The 24,625-nt window shown below is 52.4% G+C and overlaps 9 protein-coding genes across 9 annotated transcripts; 4 read left to right on the top strand and 5 right to left on the bottom strand.

The window, feature by feature from the left end:
• Positions 1–1,395: 1,395 nt before the first annotated feature.
• Positions 1,396–2,792, bottom strand: PSV08DRAFT_32154 (uncharacterized protein). Its single transcript, XM_014219826.2, has 2 exons — positions 2,577–2,792; positions 1,396–2,465 (listed from the first exon to the last, which is right to left on the bottom strand). The coding sequence occupies exons 1-2, from the start codon at positions 2,695–2,697 to the stop codon at positions 1,510–1,512; spliced, it is 1,077 nt and encodes a 358-aa protein (XP_014075301.1). The 5' UTR covers positions 2,698–2,792; the 3' UTR covers positions 1,396–1,509.
• A 1,259-nt stretch (positions 2,793–4,051) lies between these two features.
• PSV08DRAFT_198017 (uncharacterized protein) lies at positions 4,052–5,743 on the top strand. The gene is made up of 5 exons (XM_014219828.1): positions 4,052–4,203; positions 4,292–4,372; positions 4,440–4,739; positions 4,800–5,213; positions 5,258–5,743. Exons 1-5 carry the CDS (start codon positions 4,072–4,074, stop codon positions 5,708–5,710), a joined length of 1,380 nt encoding a protein of 459 aa, XP_014075303.1. The 5' UTR covers positions 4,052–4,071; the 3' UTR covers positions 5,711–5,743.
• A 2,768-nt stretch (positions 5,744–8,511) lies between these two features.
• PSV08DRAFT_32136 (uncharacterized protein) lies at positions 8,512–9,249 on the top strand (the record flags this gene model as incomplete). Its single annotated transcript, XM_014219829.2, has 1 exon — positions 8,512–9,249. A coding segment is annotated over one exon (711 nt), but the record flags the coding sequence as incomplete, so codon positions are not given.
• A 78-nt stretch (positions 9,250–9,327) lies between these two features.
• On the bottom strand, positions 9,328–11,139 carry PSV08DRAFT_218752 (GRASP55/65 PDZ-like domain-containing protein; the record flags this gene model as incomplete). The annotated part of the gene is made up of 3 exons (XM_014219830.2): positions 9,328–10,263; positions 10,572–10,655; positions 10,948–11,139. The coding sequence occupies 3 exons, from the start codon at positions 11,137–11,139 to the stop codon at positions 9,403–9,405; spliced, it is 1,137 nt and encodes a 378-aa protein (XP_014075305.1). The 3' UTR covers positions 9,328–9,402.
• Positions 11,140–11,385: 246 nt separating this feature from the next.
• PSV08DRAFT_32128 (RNA cap guanine-N2 methyltransferase-domain-containing protein) lies at positions 11,386–12,582 on the top strand. The gene is made up of 4 exons (XM_014219831.2): positions 11,386–11,572; positions 11,665–12,050; positions 12,106–12,311; positions 12,360–12,582. Exons 1-4 carry the CDS (start codon positions 11,499–11,501, stop codon positions 12,414–12,416), a joined length of 723 nt encoding a protein of 240 aa, XP_014075306.1. The 5' UTR covers positions 11,386–11,498; the 3' UTR covers positions 12,417–12,582.
• A 121-nt stretch (positions 12,583–12,703) lies between these two features.
• Positions 12,704–16,409, bottom strand: PSV08DRAFT_386851 (uncharacterized protein; the record flags this gene model as incomplete). Its single annotated transcript, XM_014219832.2, has 2 exons — positions 12,704–13,084; positions 13,159–16,409. 2 exons carry the CDS (start codon positions 16,407–16,409, stop codon positions 12,964–12,966), a joined length of 3,372 nt encoding a protein of 1,123 aa, XP_014075307.1. The 3' UTR covers positions 12,704–12,963.
• A 458-nt stretch (positions 16,410–16,867) lies between these two features.
• Positions 16,868–21,575, bottom strand: PSV08DRAFT_218741 (RecF/RecN/SMC; the record flags this gene model as incomplete). The annotated part of the gene is made up of 3 exons (XM_014219833.1): positions 16,868–17,147; positions 17,205–20,876; positions 21,000–21,575. The coding sequence occupies 3 exons, from the start codon at positions 21,573–21,575 to the stop codon at positions 17,097–17,099; spliced, it is 4,299 nt and encodes a 1,432-aa protein (XP_014075308.1). The 3' UTR covers positions 16,868–17,096.
• Positions 21,576–21,999: 424 nt separating this feature from the next.
• PSV08DRAFT_32110 (GTP cyclohydrolase 1 type 2/Nif3) lies at positions 22,000–22,578 on the top strand. Its single transcript, XM_014219834.2, has 3 exons — positions 22,000–22,268; positions 22,337–22,437; positions 22,483–22,578. Exons 1-3 carry the CDS (start codon positions 22,083–22,085, stop codon positions 22,535–22,537), a joined length of 342 nt encoding a protein of 113 aa, XP_014075309.1. The 5' UTR covers positions 22,000–22,082; the 3' UTR covers positions 22,538–22,578.
• Positions 22,579–22,618: 40 nt separating this feature from the next.
• On the bottom strand, positions 22,619–24,412 carry PSV08DRAFT_218740 (pyridoxal phosphate-dependent transferase; the record flags this gene model as incomplete). The annotated part of the gene is made up of 2 exons (XM_014219835.1): positions 24,245–24,412; positions 22,619–24,196 (listed from the first exon to the last, which is right to left on the bottom strand). Exon 2 carries the CDS (start codon positions 24,113–24,115, stop codon positions 22,619–22,621), a length of 1,497 nt encoding a protein of 498 aa, XP_014075310.1. The 5' UTR covers positions 24,116–24,196; positions 24,245–24,412.
• Between the last annotated feature and the right edge of the window lie 213 nt (positions 24,413–24,625).

Here is a 24,625-nt window from a genome sequence, read left to right as displayed (position 1 = left end):
GCGCGGGCGGGCGAGTGGGTGTCGAGGGCAGAAGCAACGGGGGTCGGCAAGAATGGGCGTGTATGTGTGTGTGTGTGGATGGAGTGTAGTCGAGCTCGAGGAGTAGCAGAAGCCGGCGGGTGTGAAGCTCGAATAGTTGGCAGCTCTGCGGCCGTCAGCCCTCGCTCGCCGTGACCCGACTTCCGTCTTGCGCTAGGCTTGGCGCTTGGACAGTGCCTGATTGCATCCGCATCCGCATCCACATCCACAGCCATTCCATCCATACACCGGCCGACAGCGAGCAGCGAGCATCTCCAGCCCGCCCCTGCCAGGCGCTGCGGATCGCTGCGCTGGTGCGGTGCATGTCTCCCCTCGCTGTCCGTTAGAGCTGTCGCCTTTTCCCTGGCAGCATGGAGCGCCGTGTCAGCGCAAAGGCTCTGCACCACCGCTGTCGTACGGGGAGATTGCGCGTCTGGATTAAGAACAGCCGGCGTCCCTCAGCCACACCAATAGTCCCAGCAGCCCGGGTGCGGCGTCATGCTGTGGCACTCGCACACGCCCCGTTTGTGAACGCCCTCTCCTCGCCTTGCATGGCTAAAACATGCACACGGCCAGGCGACACAGGGCGAGAGGCTTTTCTTTTTTTGTTTGAGCGTGTGGCCTGTCAATGCTGGGCCCGTCCATGTGCATCCGTCTATTCCGGCATTGCTGTGGTGCCAAGCAGCGGGCTTTTGAGCATGCGAGCCGGGCCTTGCCCTGCCTGTCTGCCTGCGCCGCACTTTCTGGCGTCTGGCCGGCAACGACTAGCTCCAGGTCCGCCGCTAGCCCTACGCCCCCATCTCCAGGGTAACGTTGCTTCTGCAGTGCGTACCCTACTGACGACTACTACGTCTGCCATGCGCGTGTTTTGTTCCGAAACACTGCGCTCTCGCCCTTCCCTGCCGCCCTTGCTGGCGGTTGTTGCTGTTGCGAAAAGCGTGATACTACCAAGCAGCCCTCGGTAGGCGAGCGGTGTAAGAGAAAGGGGCACCGCAGGTGGGCAGCCAACATCACGTGCACGCGCACGTGAAACCACAGCACCCCAACTGCCATCTCATGTGCCAGGGTCCATTCTCGACGTCGTCATGGGCCTGCGTCAGCCTTGTCTACTGCAACTATAGCCGCATCCTCGCCATCTCTAACCGCTTGCCATCTCCATACGCTACCGCTGCCTTTGACCTGTCACCCAAAATAGAACTAGCTACCAACAAGAAACGACCGCAGAGCTCGACAAAGTGCGACCCGTTTCAAGCCATGCTCTAGCCTTCTGCTACCAACTTTGTCCGCCCTCTCTCACCACGCCAAACTCAAACATACCTCATCTCCATGGGGGCCAAGACCATGCAGCACTCCTGCCCTGTCTCGGCCTCTGTGCGCCACCCTCTCCGTCGACGTGGCTAATGAGCAATTCTCTGTCTGGGCCACCCACATGCTGGCGAGGCCACATGCGAATACCACAACAGCTGTACTTGTCCTGCGACATGCAGCGCTTCAGCCTGCAGTAATCCGATGGCATTCCCCAGAACTTAACGTAATGACTTCTGTATTTGGCAATTTTTTCCTCACAACGCCCTCGTCGAGCATCTTCCTCACTTCTCCAGCGGCATGCTGTGCAATCTGCGTCAGCTTGACTGCCCATCCACGATTGTCTTTGTCTGCATCGTGGGCAGAGATCCAGGCTTTTGCGTACAAGCTTTTGGCGATCTCAGTCCCACCCGGAGACCCGGCTGATATGTTGCCACCAAGCCACCATGGGTTTTCGACACAGTCAAAAGAATGAAGAAGCGCCGTTAGAGGCAAGGCTGATTCAGAAACAAGATACGAGCTGGCGTATGGCCGTATCATATCGTATGAAACTCCATGGGGCGAGTAGATGACCGACAGCGTCTTTTCACGATTGTTGTACGGCGAGGGCACAATGGTGCGAGGCGACGACGCAATCGTCATCGGGGATCCTGGCGACGGAGGTGGGCTCATGGGAAGGTCAATGTAGTGCATTGGGCTGAGCAAAGAGAGCACCGTGCATGGAGGCCGGTATGTTATACCAATAGCATGGTGGACCTTGGAGATGTCGCGTTTCGCAGGTATCCAGGTCACCGTCACTTCACCACACGTTCCTCGAGCCGAAGGGGGCGGTAGCACAATGCGATGAATAGATCGGTCATCTCCCTGTGCAAATCGTGGAAGAGCATGTACGGCCTCGGGACGAAAGTGTTTCCACGATCGAATCTTCTTGGCTGCAGAGGGAATGGCTAGAATGGTCGACTCGCCGTCTGGTGGCAGTTGGCGCAGCGTCGCTTCATGGCAATGGTCGGGCTTGTCTTGGGATATCAGCACCAGGTCGGGCTCGCGATCCAGGTCGCGGAGGCTCGAGATGGACGGCTTTGCCCTTTGCTCCGAGTGTGAGAAGACCGAGTTGAGGATAATCGATGGCCCAGTCAGCCAGGCTGCCGACAAAACAAAGCGTTAGCACATGGCCGCCATGCGTCCAGGGGCATGACATGCTGCGAGGAACCAGTGTGGGCGACTCGCAACGCCTAAACCTTGGACTAACTTACGGTCAACTAGAATCGTAAAAGAACCGGGAAACAGGCCCGGCGACGACGGTGGGGCTGCAGGTGGGTCGAAGGTAAGAAGGAAGGAAGTGTCTCCATTTAAGGACTGCACTGAAAGCGACATGGTTGGCAGAGGCGGTGGTTTAGGCAAAGCACACCACGAGGCAGCTGCGGTACAGTGGGAGACGTGAAGGGGCCCGCCCAAGAAAGCAGGGCACGGCAATGCGCCGTCAAGCTGTCATGGAGCGAGATTGCGCTTGGAAGGTGGACGCGGAAATGGTAGTCGTAGACGAGCTCCTGGTAGGAAGGAGCAAGTGCACACGAGGGCATGGGTAACCACATCTGGAATCAAATTGAAGACATGCTACTCCTACTGCTACTGCTACTACTACTGCTACTGCTACTGCTACTACTACTCCTACTGCTACTACTACTCCTACTCCTACTCCTACTACTACTCCTACTGCTACTGCTACTCCTACTACTACTCCTACTACTGCCAATCATACCACGCGACTACAAAGGCAGTCGCAGGCAACAGTCGCTTCTCGCCCGTCTCTGTCAGCGAAACCCCACCGGCTGTTCAGGCCATAAAAAAACCATGGCTGGCAGGACGGTACTTTTTTTTTCGTCCCCTGTCTTCCCTGCTGTTTTTCTCTCGTTCTCTTCCCGGCGCCCGACCAAGCCGCGCCGGATTTCGCCTTAGGACATGCGGCCATGTGCAAAAGCGACAGCCTTGGCGGCGGAGGGTGCAGCTAGCTCGAGGGTGCAGCAGCGGGAGCAAAAATCTCTTCACGTTTGTTGCGCCGTAGCCGGTCTTGTAGTGCAGACGACCAGGCGCCGGGGGCGGGCTGGTCCAGTGGCATCCACGGGCTTGAAGCTATGGCAGTGCACGGGACTCGAGCTTCTGCGAAGCCTCGTGCCGATGATGAGTCGCTCTCCAGCTCGACGCCGTCTGATTGGAGCGCACAGCAATCTATGGGAACGGCAGGTCATTGGGCAGCACCAAGCTCTTTCTCCAGGCTGCCCGGCTCCTTCGTCCCAGGCACAATCCCGGCCTGTCGTCTGATTGCTCACTTGCTGGAAGCTTGCCGTGGCGACACAGCTCTGCCTTTTGCAGCAGCACGAGCAGCCGCAGCCGCAGCCGCAGCAGAAACAGCAACAGCAACAGCTGCACCAGCGCACGCCCATTGACGCCTCCTCCGCGCCCGCTGTGCATGGCGACACCGTCATTCTCCAAGAAAGCTTTCACTTGGTCTTCCCCAAGCCCCGCGCCCTTGCGTAGCTGCCCCGCATCCGCTTGCCCGTCTGTCTGCAGTGGCAGCAACTTCAGCTCAGAGCTTCCTCCACTGAGTGCGAGCCCCGAGAGCTCCTCGACGCTCCTTGCCCGTAGTCGCCGCGACAGGCTGGAAGCTGCGCGCCCTCCGTACACAGCTTCTCTCGCCCGCCCTAGAGCTTCCCGCGCAATTTTTGCTTCGCCGAGAAGCTTCTGCCGTTGATGCTTGCAGCCATGCCTCCTTCGCGCGCAGCACCGCTTACGAGCTCCTTCTCCGTCAGTGACGAGAACAACGTCGTCGTCTGCCCGCTGCGCAACCATGACAGCTCAGCTTGCCGGAAGCGCTGCACAGGCGTAAGTCTCCACGAGAGCTAGCTACCCCACGTCATCCCACGCCTCGAAGCTCCCTTGCCCCAGCTGCCGACTAATCCACCATGTGTAGGAGAAGCGCTTTCGCTCTATGCAAGAGCATATTCGACGTGCCCATCCCGAGCACTACATATCCAAGCTCCCAGCAACAGAGGTATGAGCTTCCACAATATCAAGAATTTTAGCCGCACCACATGCTGATATCATCTGCCCGCTGGTAGGAAAGTTTTCTGTTAATGGTCAATACACCACCACAAGAACGAGCACCACCACCACCTCCTACTACTACTACTACTACTACTACTACTACTACTACTACAACGACGGCAGTGGCAGCGCCACAAACGTATGATTACAGCAACAATGAACACAATTCCTTCTTCGAGTCCGAATTCGGTGCCAATTCTCTTCGAGGGCCTGGCGAAACGCGTCGGCCATCACTACTGCCTACCGCGACTGCTGCGGCTGCCCTGGCCTCGTTACACAATCACCGTGCAGAGTATGACTGGGATTCAGATCCGGTAAGAAGCCGCACTGCAGCGTTCCCTGCATACCATGAGGCTAACGCATGCTGTGAACAGGACGCAGCATCCGACCCAGACTCGAAGAAGTTCAGGCCCCGCGCGCGCTTTGCCCCAACCCCCGTAGGCCCACCTAGCAATACCGAAGAACCATACTATACTTCTGGCTCCATCCAGCAAGAACTCTTGCCATCCTCGCTCGCGCGCTCACCTCTCGGCCGCTCTTCGACTCTGCCTCCGGGAGCTCATTCTCTCAAGCCGAACCGGCCTCGCAAGCCGTCCATAGGGCAGAATGCTCGTCGAGGAAAACACGAACGCCAGAAATCAAAAGAACACAGTCGGAGAATGAGCTATGACCGAAAAGCATTTTCGGCCGAGCCTGCAACAGCAGCTGCTATTATGGGCAAACGGTGGGAGGACCTCATTGACGCTGCTGCCTCAGCAACTGAGGAGGATAGTCGTGACTTGACCCCTGTAGGTTTCGCAGTCTTGTTTATGATCAAAGCTGACGTAGACAGGTGCCGCAATCACCCAATCACTCACCCCACATGATGAACAGCCGAACATCTATGCCACCCTTCAACTTTGCTTCACAACTCCAGTCATACACCGCATCCCCCTTGAACAATGCTTTGACGCCTCCACCGCCGGACATGTCGGATCTGCAGCCTTTCCCCTCTGTCGAGTCATCGATTGAATCAGCAATGTCTGGCCACAATTTTCATATGCCCTCACAGGGCCTTTCTGACTCGTCTCCCAACTCCCTATTTCCTGTTCAAATATACTGCGCTGCCTGTCGGAAGCTGTCCATATTGCGCGACAGCTATGCATGCTCTGAATGCATCTGCGGTCTGTGCCAGGAGTGCGTCGACGTTCTGGTCAGTGAGCACAATCGCGGTCGCGCTCCGACGTGCCCACGGTGCAGCACCATTGGAGCCAAGTTTAAGCCCTTCCAGCTGGACATTAGATGAAACGGTTTGGATTTTTTTGCGATTTTGATCTTGGTATTGCTTATTGGCGTTCTGTCACGGTCCCCAACCCCCACTCGTTTCCTGGGTCTTTGGCTAGTCCCGGCATTTCCCCCCAGCATTGTTAGCACAACGGATTGGACGGCGTTTTACTATATTTACTTTTTAAGAGCAGTGCAAGTAGGCACTACTCAAAAGCAGGTTGACACATTGCATCCAAGGAAGGAAAATCCTCGGGTGCTTGCACTGATGATGAATGAAGAGATGCAGAGATAGATTACGTCTGCTGAATACAAGTCAAGTGCGGACATGCACATTGCTATGATGGTTTGGTCTCTCGAGCCTGCACAGCACACAGTTCCGATAATCAAGCCGTCGAGCATGCACTATGCAATGGACTCGGGCTTCTTTCTTCCACGTTGTCATCCTGGGCTACGTCAGCAGCCAAAAGCTCGGCACCAGCCCTCGTGACAGGGTGGTGGTGAGGCTGGGGCGGCGCCGATTCGGCAAAGGAAAAAAGATGCGGTGACTGAGCCGTGGTTTGATGCGGGCGGGAGTCCGTGAGTGGCAGAAGCTAAGAATACGTCACATGTCGGTTCACGGGTGTTGAGAAGTGGGCGTCGATACCAAGGCCAAACCGCTATGGTAACGAAACGCCTGCTCTTGAGGCGATGAAGGCGTAGGATGGGTCTAGACTGGCCAGACTCTGTTGGGAGTGAAGAACACGAGAAGGGAGATTGCGCATCCCGAGCAAGAGAGGAACACTTAGCCGGTAGGATTTCGGCTGGTCGCAAACAGCCGGCAGCAAGATATCTATTTTGGCCGTTGCCTACTGCAGGGAACGAAGCGATGTGGGGGGGGGGCTTGGGCTGAACGGGCGTCTTGGGTCCCGGAAAATCAACGTTAGAATACGTACTTACAGTCGGCTGCTGAACAGTCATGGCGAACAAAGGAAAGGGGGCCAGCTGCCGCCGCCGCCGCCGCCGCCGCCGCCATCACCACCACTGTTTGCTGCACGGACAAACAAAGCGTTGATTGATTCGTATCGATTGGCGGTTATGGTAGTCAGTCATCCGGATAAAGAAGCCATGCCGAATTCGGAAGTAACGATTCGAGTACGCGACGCCGCTCCCTAGGCCGTACGCTGGACGGGCGTCGACAAAGACCAAATCGCCTGGCTGGCAAGTTTTGCGATTCGTGGCCGTTAAAAGGAGGGGTTGTTGTTTTTGATGCCTGTGTCAAGGGTGCGCATGACCTCTTTGCTCTCGTCACTGTTTCCTGTTGTCAGACAAATCACACTTTATTTCCTGATTGGACCAATCACGAAACAAGCAAATAATGGCAGAAGGGACGCAGAGGCCGGCAAAGTACATATGGCGGTGAAGTGGGCCGGAGGAGGGAAGCTTCTTCGCCTGGAGCATGAAAGAGCCAAGCCCGTCTCCTGATACTTGTTAAATACGTATAGTCTTGTGTGTGCAGGCCAATCGCTACACTTGGCCCAAAGCACATAGTGTCAACAAGCCGTCGTCCGGATATGGCTGGGTGTAGATGAGACTAATGATATCGGACCACGACCAGCTGACGGGTTTTTGACGAGAGAAGCCCTTCTGCTTCTTGATGATACCGCCATGCAACTGCAGATCATCGCCAATCTCACAAGTCATGTGTCGACCAATTTGTTTTGGTTTGTGCAAAGCTCATGCAAATGCCATGTCATTGTCATGCTCCTTCCATTTGCCCACGATGCACACACTCCCCCCCTCTCTCCATTAAAAAAAAATCTCCACAGTTAATGTAGAAACCAAAAAAAAATCCCCATCCTGGGCAACCGTTGGCAATTTCCTTTCCTTCCCCTGTCTCCGTTCCTCGTTCCCCGCCGCGGAACCTACATCTCTTTTTTTCGGAACCTTCACGCAAAGGAAACGAAACACATACATAAAAACGCCCCCAGTTGACCGATCGGCGCTTCTAGCGCAGGGTCTGGCCTTTGCAGATGCCCCCAACCCCACACACCGCGACACACACACACACATTCAATAATCCTTGGGGCACACCAGGCAAACGCACGACACACTCACAAACATGTGCTTACTTCCTGACTACTGTAGCCGCTGTGGGTCCCTCCTCCTCCTTGCTCTCTGCGGCAACCAACCGCCAAAGAAAGAATAGAAAAGGCCCAACCCCACCGATACCAAACCAGGCTGGGCAGGACCAACCCAACCCCAACGCCGCTAGCTTTATACTGGAGCCCACCAGGCCAAAACGCCAAAAAAGTAGCGCCTAACGTACTTGTACACTCGAGTTGCTTTGGTCAATAAACACGCGCAGTAGTTTCAAACGGCAGGTTCCCTGGGCTAAGAGAGATCCACCACCGCCGCCGTCTTACCCTTTCTGCATACCTGATTGGTGTTTGGCCAGGGCCCCCCTCCATTACAGGGAACACAGAGGCGGACAGCGGAGCGGTTGACCATGTGGTATGTAAGTATGCTTGGTCCTGTGGAGTAATTAGTTACTAGTTCAGTTAAGGAAATTAGAGAAGGAGGGCGGCGGCGGGGTGGGCAAGTGCGGGTAGCGGCTTGAAAGTCACACACGCACACCCCTGACAGATGTTCGCCGCCGCCCCTCGCTCGCTCGCGTGCCCTCTAAATTAGGGAGGGGGTGGGTTCTCTATCCTACGCTGCATATGGTGGTGGCGGGCAAGCCAAAGGAACAAAAAAATAAAAAGGCTTAGTATTTAGGTACGAGGTTGTGCCCTCGCATGTTTTCTGCATTAACCTTTCGTATCCCTCCCGTTGGCCCCCCCCCCCCCCTTCTTACCGTGTCCCCGCCGCCCCATCCCGGTATACAGATCCGTCTCCATTTTGACGATTAACCTTGCCGTCTGTACCTGGGACGGGGAATTAAAAAAAAACAAGTCGAGAAGTCTAGAACCTTTTTTTTTCCTGTTATACCTTCGGTCAATATCTATATCTGATACATATAAACTTTCCCCCCACCCTTCCCCCCCTTTTTTACGCGCATACACACGTAGTACACACGCGCACCATTCAATACATGCACACATTTCACCACACTGGGATCTATCCTTACTACTACCACGACAACAACAGCAACAACAACAACAACTTGAACCCTACACACAAACACACATACATACATACATACATATCGACAAAATGCCCATCTTCCGCACCCTAACCACCAAACTCAAGACCTCACTCTCGGCCTCCTCCTCCCCAGACACAACACCAGTCCAATCCCCCATCTCGCCCCAGGCCTCTTCCCCGCCATCGTCATTTGAGCGCCTGGCCGGCCGCAAGCAAGCCTCAGCCAGCACGACAGCCGTCGATGCTACGGCGGGGGAGCGACCGCAGCCGCAAAAGCGGACAGACTCGTTCATGACGCATCACGGGGGCCAGGGCAGCAACGAGAGTGTAATGGAGAAGAAGATGGCGACCATGACGAAGCGGACCAGTCGGTTTAGGGAGGAGTTGGATTTTGAGGCTGAGGAGTGAAGGATTGAATCAAGGATTTGGAGAAAAAGACAAGGAATGGTCATGTTGAAAGGTATGTGTGTTGTTGTTTTTTTATTTATTCTTGTTTGTATTTTTTTTTTTTTTTTTTGCAATTGTAGTAACTCTACGGTTGGAAACAATTCAAGTGTTGACCGTTTACTAACATGCAATATAGTCTAATCATGTTGTCTCTTCTGTCCCAGCGCCAGTTGCACTCTCGGCATCACCACCAACACCACCACCACCCTGCAGCGGTGTACCTGTTCTACTTGCTCCACCACTTTTTGGAGGACCTCTGGGTGGCCCGCCAGCCTTGGGCGGAGGAGGCACGCCGCTGCCTTTCGTCGGTGCATAGTCTTGCTCCAGACTCTTCTGCTCACCTTCCTTGAAGTAATCATCCAGTCCACCGCCACCAGTCGCCGGACTGGCCACATGGTGCGCTCTGCCCTTCTTTTTAGGCGGCGGTGCGGTGCCTTGGGGAGGAGGCGACTTGGCCGGTAGCGCCATATTGGCTGGGACGAAGAGCTCAGCTGGTGCACCCGACTGAGCAGGAATGCCCATAGAAGACACCAAGGGACGTTTTTCGTCAAACGACGTAGTCCCGCTAGCATCGCCTGCCGAGAAGAAGGTTTCCCCAGGAGCTGGCGGAGGCTCATCTAGACCAGCGGGAATACGATGCAGCGCACCGAAACCGAGGACACAGCCCAGTGCTCCCTCACCGCCCCAGTTTCGCGTCGGCGTAATAGTAACGGGTCGGGTCACATTGTACTCATGGTTGTAAACATAGAGTCTCAACGGCCTGTTTAAAAAGTCTTCAACAAGCTCGCCGAGTCCAGACTCACCGCGCACGAGACCTTCGGGGCTGCCAATGACGTAGTCACCGTAGGGAAGTAGTCCTGCGGCGTCTGCGGGCGAGTTCGGGGCTACATCAAGGATATGCCAGACATCTTCTGCAACGGCGAGCGGTGACCATTGCAGGGCGATTCCTAGCGTGGGTTGATCTGCTGGGATCTGAAGATAGACTTCGCGAATCTTCTGGCCCTACAAACGACTTAGTTAGATTCCCGTAATTCTGGAAATCAAAATAAATAAACAAGTTGAAAAAAAGGAATTAAACCAAAAAAAAAAGCTTATCTATGACAGCCGCTTGACGTGTTCGGGACGGTTTTTTGTTTTCGGCTAAAATATGCTTTTGGAATAATGTCCGTTGCATAAAAGCAAAATCTCCCGTGAGATACACAAATAGATGATGACGCACTCAATGCGGCTCTAAGCACTTAGTCGACCACAACGAAGCACACAGACCCAAAGAGCTACAGCTACCGTTAATGAAACACCATGTGACGTACCTTTGCACTGAAAATGCCTAGGCTAATGGTTGACCCGGCGCAGTTCCGCACCTCCGTCGCAAAGAGATTAGGATCCGGATTATCCTGTGCAAAGAAAATGACAGATTAGCAAATATACAACATGCTCAAGCACAACTCTCTTAGACAGCATCCATTTCTCGTCCAGCATTCCTCCCTTTCCCCCCTCCTTCCCTCCAAGCTTACTGGCCTGCCCATCCCCTTTCCTTCCCCGCTTTTGCTCTCCCTTGCACGTGCTCTTTCTCTCTCTCTCTCTCTCTTTCTCTCTTTACCCCATCTTCCTCTCACAACAATAAAAACAGCGGTGCATTGAGAAGAAGAATTTTTTTTTTTAAAAAAAAAAGAATCAACCACTCACAATGGTCCTCCCATTAATCCCAATCACAAAATCAAACCACGGTTCGAGCGGAATCTCCAGATTAGCGTTGCGAAGCACCTGGAAGCCGTACGCGCCATTCGTCGACGATTGGTGGTGCTGGCTGGCGTCGTCGGGGAGGGGTGCTGCGTCGAGCCGTGATATGAAGCGGTTTAGGGCGCCGAAGACGGACATGGCCAGAGGAGTCTTGGTGTGTATGTGTGTGTGATGCTATAATTGCTATTTTTTGATGTGATGTGCCGTGGAGTGGGATGTAAGGGGGGGGAAGAAGTGTTGGATGGCTCGATATAACATGTGGCTTTGACGCAAAGCAAGGGGAATCGTGCTGGGGTTGGGGCTAGGCTGGATGCGGTAAGGTGGGTTCAGGATTGTTGCTTTCTCACTATTGTGGTCGGTTTCTACCTTTGCTGGTTGTCTTTGACTTGCGGAGCTTGACTTTTTTCTTTATTTTTTCTTTTGCAATTTTCTAGTACTCTATCTCGGTGATTACTTACTGTATTTGACAGTAATAACAGAAAACACTTTGCTCCAAAATGAGCGACAACGCAAACGAGAACGACGTAGACCAGTGGTCCCGCGTCGAGCAATTCCCCGAACACCTCAAAAAGTATTGTTTACTTCCCCCCCCCCTTCCCTCATAATAACCTATGACATTATCTGTACAAAAAGAAAAGAAAAAAGGTTCTGATGGTTGCACAGATACTGGTTCCAACGCTTCAAAATCTGGGAAAACTACGACCAAGGCATCTGGATGACCGAAGACGCCTGGTTCGGCGTAACTCCAGAACCCATAGCCAACAAGATAGCCGCGCACATTGCCGAGTCTGCACCCAAGGAAAAGACCGTCATTGTCGACGCGTTTGCAGGCGTAGGCGGCAACGCCATTGCGCTTGCGCGGTCTGGTCGGTGGGAACGCGTGTTTGCGATTGAGAAGGATGCGAGGACGCTAAAGTGCGCAAAGCACAATGCCGAGATTTACGGCGTGAGCAACAAGATCTTCTGGCTGAATGCGGATTGCTTCGATGCCATCAATAGGTTTTCGGGCCAGAAGAATGTGGTTGTTTTTGCGAGTCCGCCGTGGGGAGGTTTGTAGTGGTGACGCCCTTTCTTTGGTTTGATATGCATGCTGATAGTTTACAGGGACCGAGTACGGCGCAGAGAATGTCTTTGATCTGACAAAGATGGAGCCGTACAATCTTGATAAGCTCTACAAAGCCTTTACAAAAGTAAGCAACGAAGTGGTATTGTATCTGCCAAGGACGTCGGATCTCAATCAAATTGCAAGGTATGGTCAGGATGGTAAGAAGCTTGAGGTGGCACATTATGCTATGATGGGTGCTAGTAAGGTAAGTGAAAATGGATAATCATCTTAATAGAGAAACTAATCGAGGTAGGCTCTATGTGTGTATTTTGGAGAATTTGATTTCGAGATGGAGCATGAAAATGAATAGATTGTATACCAGACAAAGTGTCTCATAACCTCCTATTCGATCCTACAACTCTTTAATGATTGATGACTTCCCGATCTAACTTGGGTTAAGTTTTCTGCCTGCAATGTTCCTATGGACTGACAGCTATAAAAATGTGTCCCTTTGTGCGTGCTGAAGATTAAATGCAGCGTCCCAAAACACCTTCGCTATGCATTTGAAAGAAAACTCTCGTCTCAAGAGAGGAAGAAAGAAAGAATAACATGTACCACGCTTTCTCAGCGCTTCACCACACCTTCCGTAGAACCCTTATAACCCAGCCCTGAGCTAGGCAGATGGCAAGCATGGTGTTCCTTTCAATACTTGCATGTACACGAAGAAGCCGTCCTCATGACTGTTCCGCACATCATAGCGCAAATGCGCTTATTGGAAAAGTGATACTTGTGCCACATCTGCATCTCAAACCAATGCGAATGCAAAGCTGACGAGTAGTAGTGCCACGGGACGGCCATTACATCATTACTATAAGAGATAGGCCTATCAACACGATCCTCAAGACCGCTCCCGATTTTCAAGACGGCGAACCGGCGAAAGAAGGAGTGGCAGGAACAGTCGCAGTAGCCGGCGATGCAGCATTCGCATCCTTGAAAGTGTCGTTTTGTTTCCTCTGGCCATTGAGGAGAGGACAGAGCCTAAAATACTGTTAGTGAAAAACGATTCAACTGATAAAAGACGAGAAGGAATTTCAAAGAACTTGTTTACACACTTTTTGTTCGTCTTGATGTGGCCCACCTCGCCGCAGTTTGCGCACTTGCGAGGTGTTGCTCCGCCCTTTCCTGGACCACCGGTTACGCCTCCTTCGCCTGTCTGCGATTTGTGTAGACCCTTTGCCTTTTCGCGGCCCTCGCGACGCTCTATGTTGCGGGCGAGACGGGCGAGTTCGGCCTTGAGCTTGATCTGTTGGGCCTTGTCTACTTCAGGGTCGCCGGTGGGCTTGATGTCTTCGATACGCATGTTCAGCAGACGCTCTTGGCGCTTATGCTTGATGTAAAGTTGAATGACAGCTGGATCTGTGATAATTTCTGTGACGTCCTCATACTCATCGTACTTGTTCTTGATGGTACGCGTGATCTTGAGCTTCTTGCCGCGGTTGTCTGCATTGCTATTGCGAGACATTTGCGACATTGTCTCATCATCATGACGCATTGTAGCTGGCGTTCCCATCTCAGAGCGTTGACGTGGGAGGTTGTTGCGAGGCACGGCTGTATCGACATCGTCCTCGGTATCGGAAGGCGGATTCTGGGCAGACAAACTCTCCTTCTGCTTGTTCCAAATACGCTTAATAGCGTTCTCATACATAACCTGCTGGCGTTGTACGTTGTAGCTGTGACCGCCGAGTTCCTTCATCTTCTTGCTATCAAGTCGATCAGCGGCACTCTCACCAACATCCCTAAAGCCACCCTTCATCGAGACTTTGATGAAACTGAAACCCAAGCCTTGTCCAGTAGGGTCACCTTCTCCATGAAGCTCCAGCATAGCCTTACCGGCACATGCATTCAAGAAGTTTTTTGTGGTGTTCCATGGTGCCAACTTGACATCAGCGTTTTCGTTGTCCGCTTCATCGTCGTCATCACGGATCTCATTCGACTTGATACCGGCATCCTGAAGCTGCTTGTCACCAGCGTGCATGGAGTCGATAAGACAAACATCTTCCGGCTTTATCCAAGTGCGCAGAATTGGCTCTTCAGGCACAGTCTCGCCAGGCACAGGCTCCCAAGTACCAATGTCCTTTTGATACTTCATGATTTCGCGCATTCGAGAGCGATTTTGCGCAATTTCAGTACCAGGAAGATGCTGCTTGATCATTTCGTTACTAACCCAAGGTTGTCGCGCTCCTCTCTGTTGTCCCTTTCGGTATAATCTGAACGCCAGCATCTTGAGTCGCTTCTTGGATGCTTCAGTCACCTTTCGGGCATGTGTACCAGGTACTTCGACGGATGGGAACTGCTGACCAACCACCATAAGGTTGGGAATAGTTCGCATGTAGTATCTGGGTCCATTAACTCCAGTCCAGCTTCTGCTGACAAGGAAATCGGTCTCTTCAGGCTTGTGCTTGAACACTGGCGCTCTATACATGGCGTTGTGGAGCGTCAATACCTGCTGGCCTGGCTCAACTTGGCCAAACAGAGAGAAAGGACTCTTATCCTGTGGTAACAGAATTGAAGTTTCTCCAATTCCATCTTCCGGCTTCGGACGTGCCGTGTCCTCCATGTCTTTGCGTCGGTAGTAATTGAGGATCTTGATACCCATGCCAAAGTTTGACAAAGTGGTAGGGTATTCCTCGGAGTATTCAGCGAGGAGGAGATCTGAATTGTCACCAATGTTGAGATCTTCTGCGGTGGCGAAGGCCTCGGATGGCTTGAGGTTTTTCTTGTGCTTCCTCTTGACAGACTTGAGTGACGAGATACTGGCTCGCTCACCAGGCTTGAATGTGATGGTGGGCCGATGGAAAGATCGAAGCTCGCGATCGGAAAGTGCAACCTTGTAGAAAGGATACTGCAACTTGAGTGCGGGCAGACTGTGCTCAACATTCATGTGTCCAATGGTACTACGGACCTTCTGTTGGCTGCTCTCCTTGAGCGCGTCATATGCCTCATCATTGGAAATGTTGTAGCGTTTGAACATGGGGTTTGCGAGACTACCGCGACTATCACGCTTAAGTCCTAGACCCAATGTTCGAGGCTTTGGAGGCTCTGCGCTCGGCTGCTGTACGTCTAGCAGAAGATGAGGGTCATTCATGTCCAAGAGAATCTTCTTTGACAGCTTCGCCGTCTCCAGCTCAGGATCGTCCCAAGTGGGCAAATCCATGTGATCGTACACAGAAAATTGAATGGGCTGGTCGTGGTCTCCGAGTCTGCGTTTCTTGTTCGGTGACTGCCCAGCATTGACACTATCAGGTGGAGTTGGTGCCTGGTCATTCTCGGAAAGGATTGCAGCGTTTGAGTCATCTGGAACTTCCCAGTCCTCACAGGCAATTCTGAGGTCACTCCACGATACATTGCCAATCATTTCATGATCGTCAATCGTATCGAAGTGATCGAAATCCATCTGCTCGTTCCCATCGCCGTCATCTTCTGTAGTGCTCGTGATCTGTATGATTCCGCCTTGCTCCTCCTCTTGTTGCCGACCGGATTTCGTTGTGGTTGTGGGGTGTAATCGAAAACTTTTCTCCTGATCTGGTGCAATATCCAGAGTAAGTTTGTTCATTTGGAAAGGCCTTGGTGCCTTTGGTGGAACCTTTGGAATGTAAAAGGCGCGTTTTCGCGGTACGAGGCTAAAGAAACGTGGCGGTTTGTCTGCCTCGAAGTTGGGCCAAATCTTCTCAAATACTTCTCTTGATGTCTTCTTAGGTGCATCCGCCAACTCATCCTTCTTGCGAAGAGACTGGGCGAAGAGGGCCAGCTGTTCACGCACTTCTGGGTCCTCTTCTTCTTCCTCTTCCTCCTGAGTCGCCGTTTGTACATTGGTGCGGCTGCTCTGTTGTGACTTGTCCTGGCCAGTCATGTTGAAGCCTTCTTGGACTAGATCTTCGATGGATGTGAGTGGGTCGTCCTTGTGCTGTGTGATTTCCCGTGTAGGATCTGAATGATCTGGGTCGTCGCCGAAAAGGTCGTCCTGTGCATCGCCATCGCCGAACAAATCATCCATATCCACATCGCCGTTATCGAGTGTGCCACCGGAGTCCTGTATTGTGGTTCCACTAAAGTTGATACCAGCGTCGTCGCCTCCGCCCGACTCAAACTCTTCTTCAGGCAGATCATCATCGCCAATATCCTCGTAATCCACGGCATCATCCGCCTTCTCGCCAGCCTCAAGTGGACGCGAAGCGATGCCACTTAGCAAGTCTTCTTCGCCTTCCGCCGCCCCCATTTGCGCCTGGCGCATGATTCTTGCAAAGTCTTCATCTTCCGCTGCGTCGCTGTGGCTGCTCGCCGTTGGGTTGTGCTCGTCGTCCATGGTCGCGTGCGATGCGGGCGTCTTCAAAGGATGAAGTAAGACTGTATGAAATTCGCTATCGATTCAGATTTAATTGAAGCCGCGCAGATTATGGGCAAAAGCGAAGTATGCACCGCGGGGCGGGTGAAGGACCGAGGGGTGCGCGTACCGTCATTCACGCTGCCACCGCGCTCGGAATCCAGTGACACGTGGTAAAGGCAATCGGCCTGGTTGGTGCACTCGTCGCGACCGTGAATCCGATGTGTCTCCTGGTTATTTCGATCCGCCGCAGTCGGTGTGGCCAACGGGCTTGTTGTCGTGTGCAACTGATGGAGGAGTCGCGATTCACAAGTTCGAAGGCCGCGGCGAGTGGGTCCGTGCGTCGTTCAAGGAGCGGTCCGATTAGCGCGAAGGTTCGTGGACCTCAGCTTCCGCTCCGCATCATATAATACAATCATATAATACAATCAACAAGCAATCACGACGATAACTTGAACGTTATTGTCATAGTCAACAAACATATAATAAGTACAACCATCCAAGAAAGACAATATCGAATAGCATCAGTCATCAAGTACCAAGCCGTGGACATCTCCCTGTGGTATCGTAACCCCAACTTGCTCTATGCCAAACGCATCCCTCGTGATACCATTTCCCAAACACCAGAACGCCCATATCGAGAAGACATGGCTCTGCTAGTCATTCACGTCATGCCTGGGCGTTGATATAATCCTTGTTCTCAATCGTAACACTCTTTGTCTGTCGCGTTGTTAGCCAGGATTCAGGCCACCAAAACTTTATCATCGTGTAACTTACCATGTGATTGACCTTGTAAACACCAACCAACCGACTTGCAAGTTCAAACATGTTGTTTCGGAGCGAAATGACTATGAACTGCGCGTTCTTGGTCCTCTCTTTGATGTAGCTGGCGACAATGCTCACATTTCGGAAATCCAGCGCAGCGTCAATCTCGTCCATAACGTATAACGGCGTGGGCTTATAATGGTGCAGTGCGAATACCAAGGCAAGGGATGACAGTGTCTTCTCTCCACCAGACAAGTTGCTAATGTTTTTCCAGGACTTTTTAGGAGGCATAACGGAGAAACGAATGCCTTCAGAAAAGGCATCGAGCGTATCTTCGTACTCAAGTTCGGCGTTGCCACCCATGGTAATCATTTGGTACATTTCCTTGAGGCGTGCTGTGATGATATCGAAGCCTTCCTTGAAGCCTTCTTTGCGTAGGCGTCGAAGCTCTTCGCATTTGTGCTTTGCAGCATCACGTGCACTGACAGCAGTCGCCAGGTCTGCTGAGCGTGCAGCGTGCTCTTCCACACGCTTGCGGTATTCAGCGAGAACAGACAGATCGACTTGTGTAGACTCGTTCTTCTTCTCCAGGTGCGCAATTTGCTCCTTGAGAGTAGCCTTGTCCATATCCTGGAGTTCGTCTTTGCTGTATGAGGGTAAACCCTCGCCGCCAGTGCCGCCTTCTTGCTCTTCGCCTAGGTCTGTTACACTGTTGTACGCAAGCTTGCTCAACTTGTCTTGGAAGTAGGCCTGTTTCTTCTGGAACTCATGAAGAGTCTTCTGTCCTTCTTCGAGCTTGTTGCGCATCTCAATCTCGACAGCACGTGTCTTGTTGAGTTCGGTCATCTTCTCATCAAGCTCATTCTTGACAACCTGTAACTCTTCCTTTCTGGTCTCAAGCTCCTCTTGTGCTTCTTCAGCTTGTTGTCGTATCCCAGAGACATCCCGTTGTTGGGAGGCCATATCTCCCTCAACCTTCTCAGCTTCGGCCGCAAGCTTCTCTAGTTCCTTGATGGCGTCGTTATGTGCCTTCTCATGCTTGGCGCGTTGCTTCTCCTCTTTCGACTTGGAAACCTCAGCATTTGAAGCCTGCTCGGTAAGCGTATCGATCTGGCCCTTCAGACCATCAACCTTGGCCTTTTGACCTCGCAGCTTGACACCTCCAATCTCCATAATCTTGTCTTGCAGAGCCTTGATCTCTGCCTCAATGTCTTCTGTCTCGGCGCCGAGCTTGGAAACCTCCTTTTCCATCGAAGCAATGCTCTTCTCTAATGATGAGATGCGACCCTTATCCGTCTTAGTGGATGCTTGCTCGTTGCCCAGCTCCTTGATGCGGCGCTGGCAATCGAGGATGTTGCGGTCGAAACTCTCTAACTCGAGTGCAAGCTTCTGTGCCTTGGTGTCCAGCTCGGGAATTTGCTGGTTGAGATCTCGCAGTCTTGTCTCTAGCTCGCGCAGCTCTTGCTGGAACTCTGTGAAGGTCTGCTCCAGTGTATCTCGATCCTGTTCAAGCTTGGCAACTTGGTCCCTCGAGACATCTGACGCAAGCTTAGATGACATCTTGCCCTTTACCACGCGACTTCCACCACCACTCATGGTGCCTGCCGTGTCGATGAGCTTGCCATCCAGGGTGACAACTCGCCATCGCTTGGCACCATACGCAATACGCTCAGCCTGGTCCAGGTCCTCAGCTACAAGTGTATTCGTCATGACCTGGAAGAAGGCGGGCCTGAGTTTTTCGTGCTTGGGTTTGACAAGGTCGAAGAGACGAGGTACGTTCTCTGGAGTTTGAACAGGTGACATGTCGCGCTTGGCAAGACGGTCCAGTAGGATGAAGTTGGCGCGACCAAGGTTGTTCTTTCGTAGGTATTCAATGCACTGCTGACCGGATTCCACAGTATCAACAACCATGTTGTCCAACTGTGGACAGGCCGTCGATATGGCAACGTCATATTTCTGATCGATGGTACCCAGATTACCGAGACGACCGTGGAAGCCGTCAATACGTCCAGACTCCTTCAAGCGCATGAGACCTGTCAAGACATTGCCTTGAGTCTGAGCAGAGGAAAGACTGGCACGAGCCTCATCAGCCTTTGCTCGTGCTCCAGAAAGCTTCGACCTCAATAGAGGTTCTTTCTGAGTAACCTCTTCGAGCTTAGCTTGCGTTTTCTGAATGTCTTTCTCCACTCGTTTCCTTTCAGCCTTGCACTCGTCAAGTTCTACAGCCTTGGCCTGTTTGGCTTCCTCCAAGCCTTCAATTCTGGCCTCGACATCAGCGATGCCCTTGGCACCCGCATTCTCGCGCTCACGCATAATGTCGAGCTCACTTTGCGCGACAGCAATGGCTGATTGCTTCTCATTGATCTTGGCTTTCCAAGGCTCCAAGGACTTCTGCTTTGCTGCAATCTCGTCCGAAAGACCCTGCGTCTTGCCTGCCAGGCTCTTTCGAATAGCCTCAAGCTCCTTCTCTTCGACCTTCATACTTTCCTCGAGTTCAGCGATCTCTTCAGCATAACGCTCGAGATCATCAGAGTACTGCTTCGCGAGACTCGCCGCCTCTGAGCGGCCGTAGTAGCTCGTTTCCTTGGTCTTTTCGAGTTTCTTTTGCTTGCCCGCTAGGAACTTTTTCTTCTCTTCGAACTTGACGGTCTCCTTGTCGATGCGAGCTACTTCCTTTTGGAATTCCTGATTCTTCTTTTCGAGCTGCTCGCATTCCTTTGCACCCTTCTTGTACCGACGCTCGAGTTCCTTGATCTCTTCTTCACTGCCCTGATGTCTTTGGAGTTCCTCGTCTAGCTGAGCCTGCAGCTGAGTGACGGATTCCTGGGTGACCTGGATGTGATCATCAAACTCGGAAACGTAAATCTGGTAGAGGGTCGACTGTTTCGCAGCGAGCTCATTCTCATCCCGAATATACGCTAGAGCCTTGTCTTTCTTCTCCTCTAGAGCACCCTTTTCTTTTTCCACGTGTTGGACACGGTTGCTCTTCTCCCGGCAGACTTCGTTCAGGGTTTCGACTTCCACTTCAGATTCTGCAATTGGTGTTTTGTACTTGGACGTGCCAATGATGTCTTCCAGGTACTCTAGAAGACCATCATCGTGCTCGCCTTGGGCTTTTGGTTTCATCTGTGCAATAGACTCGACCTCACCCTGGAGAATGAGAAAGCGCTTGTGATCCAGATCAACTCCTCGGTCCTTGAGCAGATTTGTGACAATGGTGAACGTCGACTCCTTCCTGTTGATATAGTATTTGCTTGAGTTGTTCTTGAAAGCCCTTCGGGAAATCACGAGCTGTGAATCCGGGATAACCTCATGGCCGCCGTCAGGGAGATCTTTGACTTCCTGGAAGTGGACCTCGACCTCACAAAAGTCCAGGTTTGGAAACGCAGCTGAGTTGTGGATCAGGGCTGAGAGCTTGCTCTGTCTCATCTTGTTTGCGCGGAAACCAAAGACGAAAAGTAGCGAGTCAATAACGTTGGACTTGCCTGAACCATTGGGCCCAACGACCGAGGAGAATGAAGCGTGGAAAGGTCCTACTTCTTGCCGACCAGCATAACTCTTGAAGTTGTTTAGAACAAGCCAGGTAATCACTGTGCGCTGCTTTGGTGGGGCAGGCTCATGTAAAGAGGGTATGGCAGCCGCTCGCCTTTTGACCACAATATCAATGGGTTCGAGCATAGTTTGCTGCGTGTTGGCATCTTCCAATGCCTTGGCCGGAGCTTGTGGTTCTTCTAGTTGTTGAGTCTCCCCTTCGGGCTCTGGTATGGGGGCCTCCTCCTTCGCCTCTATTTGTGTAACTTCAGCAACGGGCTCGGGCTTTGCTTCCAGCTCTGTCTCTGGCTCAATCTCTGGCTGTGGTTCAGAAACAGGCGCTGCATCGGTCATAATCGTATCGCCGTCAACGTCCGCTTGAGGTGAGCCAGGTGCGATTGTGGTCTCGGAGGCCTGCTCAGGCTCAGGGGATACAGAGGGGTCAGGTGTGAGTAACTGAGACGATTCCTCGACTGGCTCCACCGGGGCAACTGAAGCACGAGGCTTCCGCCCGCGCTTCTTGGGCATTGCCTTGGGAGGCGAAGAGGCCCTGGTGCTCTCCACTGCACGACTCGATGCTTGTGTAGGCTCCGCAGACTCGGTAATGCGAGGCCGCCGCCTTGCAGCTGGCTTGGGTGTTGCATCTTCGCCCTGGGCCACAACCTTTTTTGGCCTCCCTCGCCCTCTTCCCGTCTTGAGTGGTGCAGGTGCTGGTGTGAATTCCTCCTCTTCCTCTTCCTTCACTTCCGGGGTCGGTGTCCCGTTCTCTTCGCCATCTGATTCCTCAATTACTGGGGCCTTTCGGCGTGTCGCAGCGGCGCGTGTCGACTTCCTGGGCGTCTCATAAGACATTGTCGCTGTCGCTGTGCGTGTATGTTAGTCGTGATATAGAGGCCGTGTGTCTCTTAGGTCTTCTGGCTGATTGCTGCCCTGCGCCTTCCATTGTTTGTTTTCGAGGAAACCACGCTAAGCACGGGTCAACCCCGCGGCCGCCCCACGCGTCCATTTGGCCTCAGGGACCTGAACTACATAGTCCGCCCCTCCACCAAGAAGGGATTTTTTGGCCATTGGTGGCCCACTGTCACGTTTTCATAGATCATCGAGGATGGTAAGCAATCTTTGCTTGTTAGTTGGACGGAATAGGCATTATGACCCCGATGTCAACATGTCAACTTTGTGTAGGGCGCCGTAGGTGACACAGTGACAATGTCGGCCCCCCCACTACAGTGTCACTCGCGGTCGGAAGATGTATTTATCATGGCCTGATCAGCCTCAGCTGTTTTCTCCTCAAGTATTTTCATCTCCGTATCATCAAAAACATTGCCCTACTCTCTGACATCATCCTGCTATACCTACCCCATGGCATCTGCCCTGCAAAAGTTCAAGCTTGTCTTCTTCGTCCCTTCCTCGGCCTTGGACGCTTGTAAGACTGCTGTTTTCAGCGCTGGTGCAGGACGCTACCCAGGCCCGGGTGGATATACTGAGGTATGCTTCTGTACCAGGGGTACCGGACAGTTCAGGCCTGGTGATGCTGCCAATCCAAATGTGAGTTGTGTGGGACTTTCTACATTCCTGTGTAGAACCAAAGCAGGAGGCTGATAATGTCTGGGCAGATCGGGAAAGTTGGCGAGCTGGAAGAGGTTGATGAATATAGGGTAGAGACACTGTGTCTGGGGCGCGATGCAGCCGTCAAGGCTGTCGAAGCATTGAAGAAGTGAGTTCACTCATGCAGTAAAGTACCAAATGTTGACTGAGACAGAGCACATCCATATGAAGAGCCTGCATACGAGGTTTATAAAATTGAGGACATTTGAGAAGGTTGATGTTTTTGCACAGCACCAGTCTATTGCATATAGCAAAACTGGATTGATGTAGGGTAACAACGAGTTCTTTTCCTAAGCAATCTCCTGTAACACCTGTTCAATGACTGGCAAATCTCTGTCAACATCCGTCATCCAGTTTGATATTGCGAAACGACATGCCGGTCTTCCTTCCCACGAAGTGCCCGAAACGTAAATCTTTCTTGTTGCTTTGATTTTGTCGACGAGTTGCTTGTTAACTTCCTCATCCTTTGCACGGAACAGCACGATGATAAAAATTCCGCTCAAAATATCTTCAGGAGAGGTTTCTTTCTGGAGAAGCAGCTCGTACTGGCTGCTTTCCAGAATCCATTGGGCGATTCCACGTGCCAATTGGATTTGGCGCTCAAGCATATCTCGGTATCCGTCCCTTCCATATGCCACCAAGCTCGCATACACTGGCAGAGCTCTGAAACGCCTAGAGTTCTCCAGGCCAATGTTCAGTGGTGACATGATGGTATCGGGACCGTTGCCAGAGGCGAGATAGGCAGCATTGGGATTTTGGAATACACGTTCAGCCATGGCGCGATGTCTGGAAAGAAAGAAGCCACAGTCATAGGGCACGTTGAGGAGTTTGTGTCCATCGCCGGTTATCGAATCTGCCAGTTCGAGGCCGGCACATGCTTCTATGATGGAAGAGTGGGCGGGGGACGAAAGGATCCGACCGAAAAGACCGAATGCGCCGTCAGCATGTATCCATGCCCCATGCATATCGCACAGCTTGCGAAGTTCTTGCATCTCCTCTAGTCCTGATGTAGCAAAGACACCTGTGTTGACTTCCGAAGCTGATACCACGACGATTGATGCGGCACCCGGTAGTTCCAATGACTTTTTGAGTAGCTGCATGTCGAATTTGTGCGGTGCGTCTGAGCGACCTACGCACTTGACACTTGCTCGCCCAAGACCTAGAATGCTTGCAGCTTTGCTTAATGATGAGTGTGGTACAGTGGTCAAGATTTGGATATCGTCGATGCCAGCTCTGCGCATAGCTTCTACGATACCAACTTCGCCAACGCTATTCTCGGCATCGGTACGGTGTGCAGAAGCTTCAGCAATCACATATTCCCGTCCACAAGCGAGGCCTAAAACATTGGCTGCTGTAGCACCTGTAGTAAAGATCCGATGGGGCCATTGCGAGGGCTCAAAGTTCAGCAGCTCGCAAAGCAAAGACAGTGCCCGGTCCTCCACATCTGTGGCAATGGTCTCATTGGGTAAGTGCACTTGCACGTTCTGATCGAATGCTGTGACCAAGTTGTCGGCAAGGGCCGCTGCCTGGTTGACTCCACCAGTTACAAAGCCGTAGTAATTAGGGGAGCGAGAAGAGGCGTTGAATGCTGGAACTAGGTCTTGGCGTAGGTGCCGTATGCTTTCTTCGAGACCTACTCCTTTGGTGGGAAGACGGGTTTGAAGCTTGGAACGAGCATTGCTTAATGTATCGCCAGATGGAAGGACGTCCTCAGGTGATGGCTGCATGTGTATTTTTGCAATCTCCACAGCGAGTTGGCTGAATATTTCCTGGCTTTGGACTTCCATGGTGCAGGGCTGGGGTTGCTTGCAAACAATGTCTGGGATGGCGGTGTGATTGCGGCGTGCCTAAGAAACGAACTATGCTGCCTACCGTGGGGTGAGGACGTGAGTGGTACATGAACACATGACTCTTACTACGACGGTTCTTTCAAGCCGAAGGATGCCTAATTCCGAATAAGGCCAGCTTACAAGCCTACGAGAAGCAATTCATGGCTTTGCAAGTGACACTCTAACGGCATACATCCATAAACTCTAAGGATGCGGACGAGCGTCAAAGGTTGCCGAGACCGAAACCGTGATGGTGCCATTGTTGTCCATGGCAATATGTCATAGGGACTGCTAGATCCTAATCTGGGGTGATGTCTGCACGTGATTTGGCGCTAGCGCGGCGCGTGTTGCGGACTTAGCACAACACGGTCAAGATGCGGATAGTGATGTCGCCACACCACACCCGTTAAAACGTGACGCTGCTGTGAATGCACGTGTAAAACATCGATGCGGATTCCCATACCGACG

This window comes from Bipolaris maydis, assembly GCF_028858645.1.
Source record: "Bipolaris maydis strain C4 unplaced genomic scaffold PSV08scaffold_3, whole genome shotgun sequence".
NCBI lineage: Eukaryota > Fungi > Ascomycota > Dothideomycetes > Pleosporales > Pleosporaceae > Bipolaris > Bipolaris maydis.
This window is presented reverse-complemented; position numbering and strand designations above follow the sequence as displayed.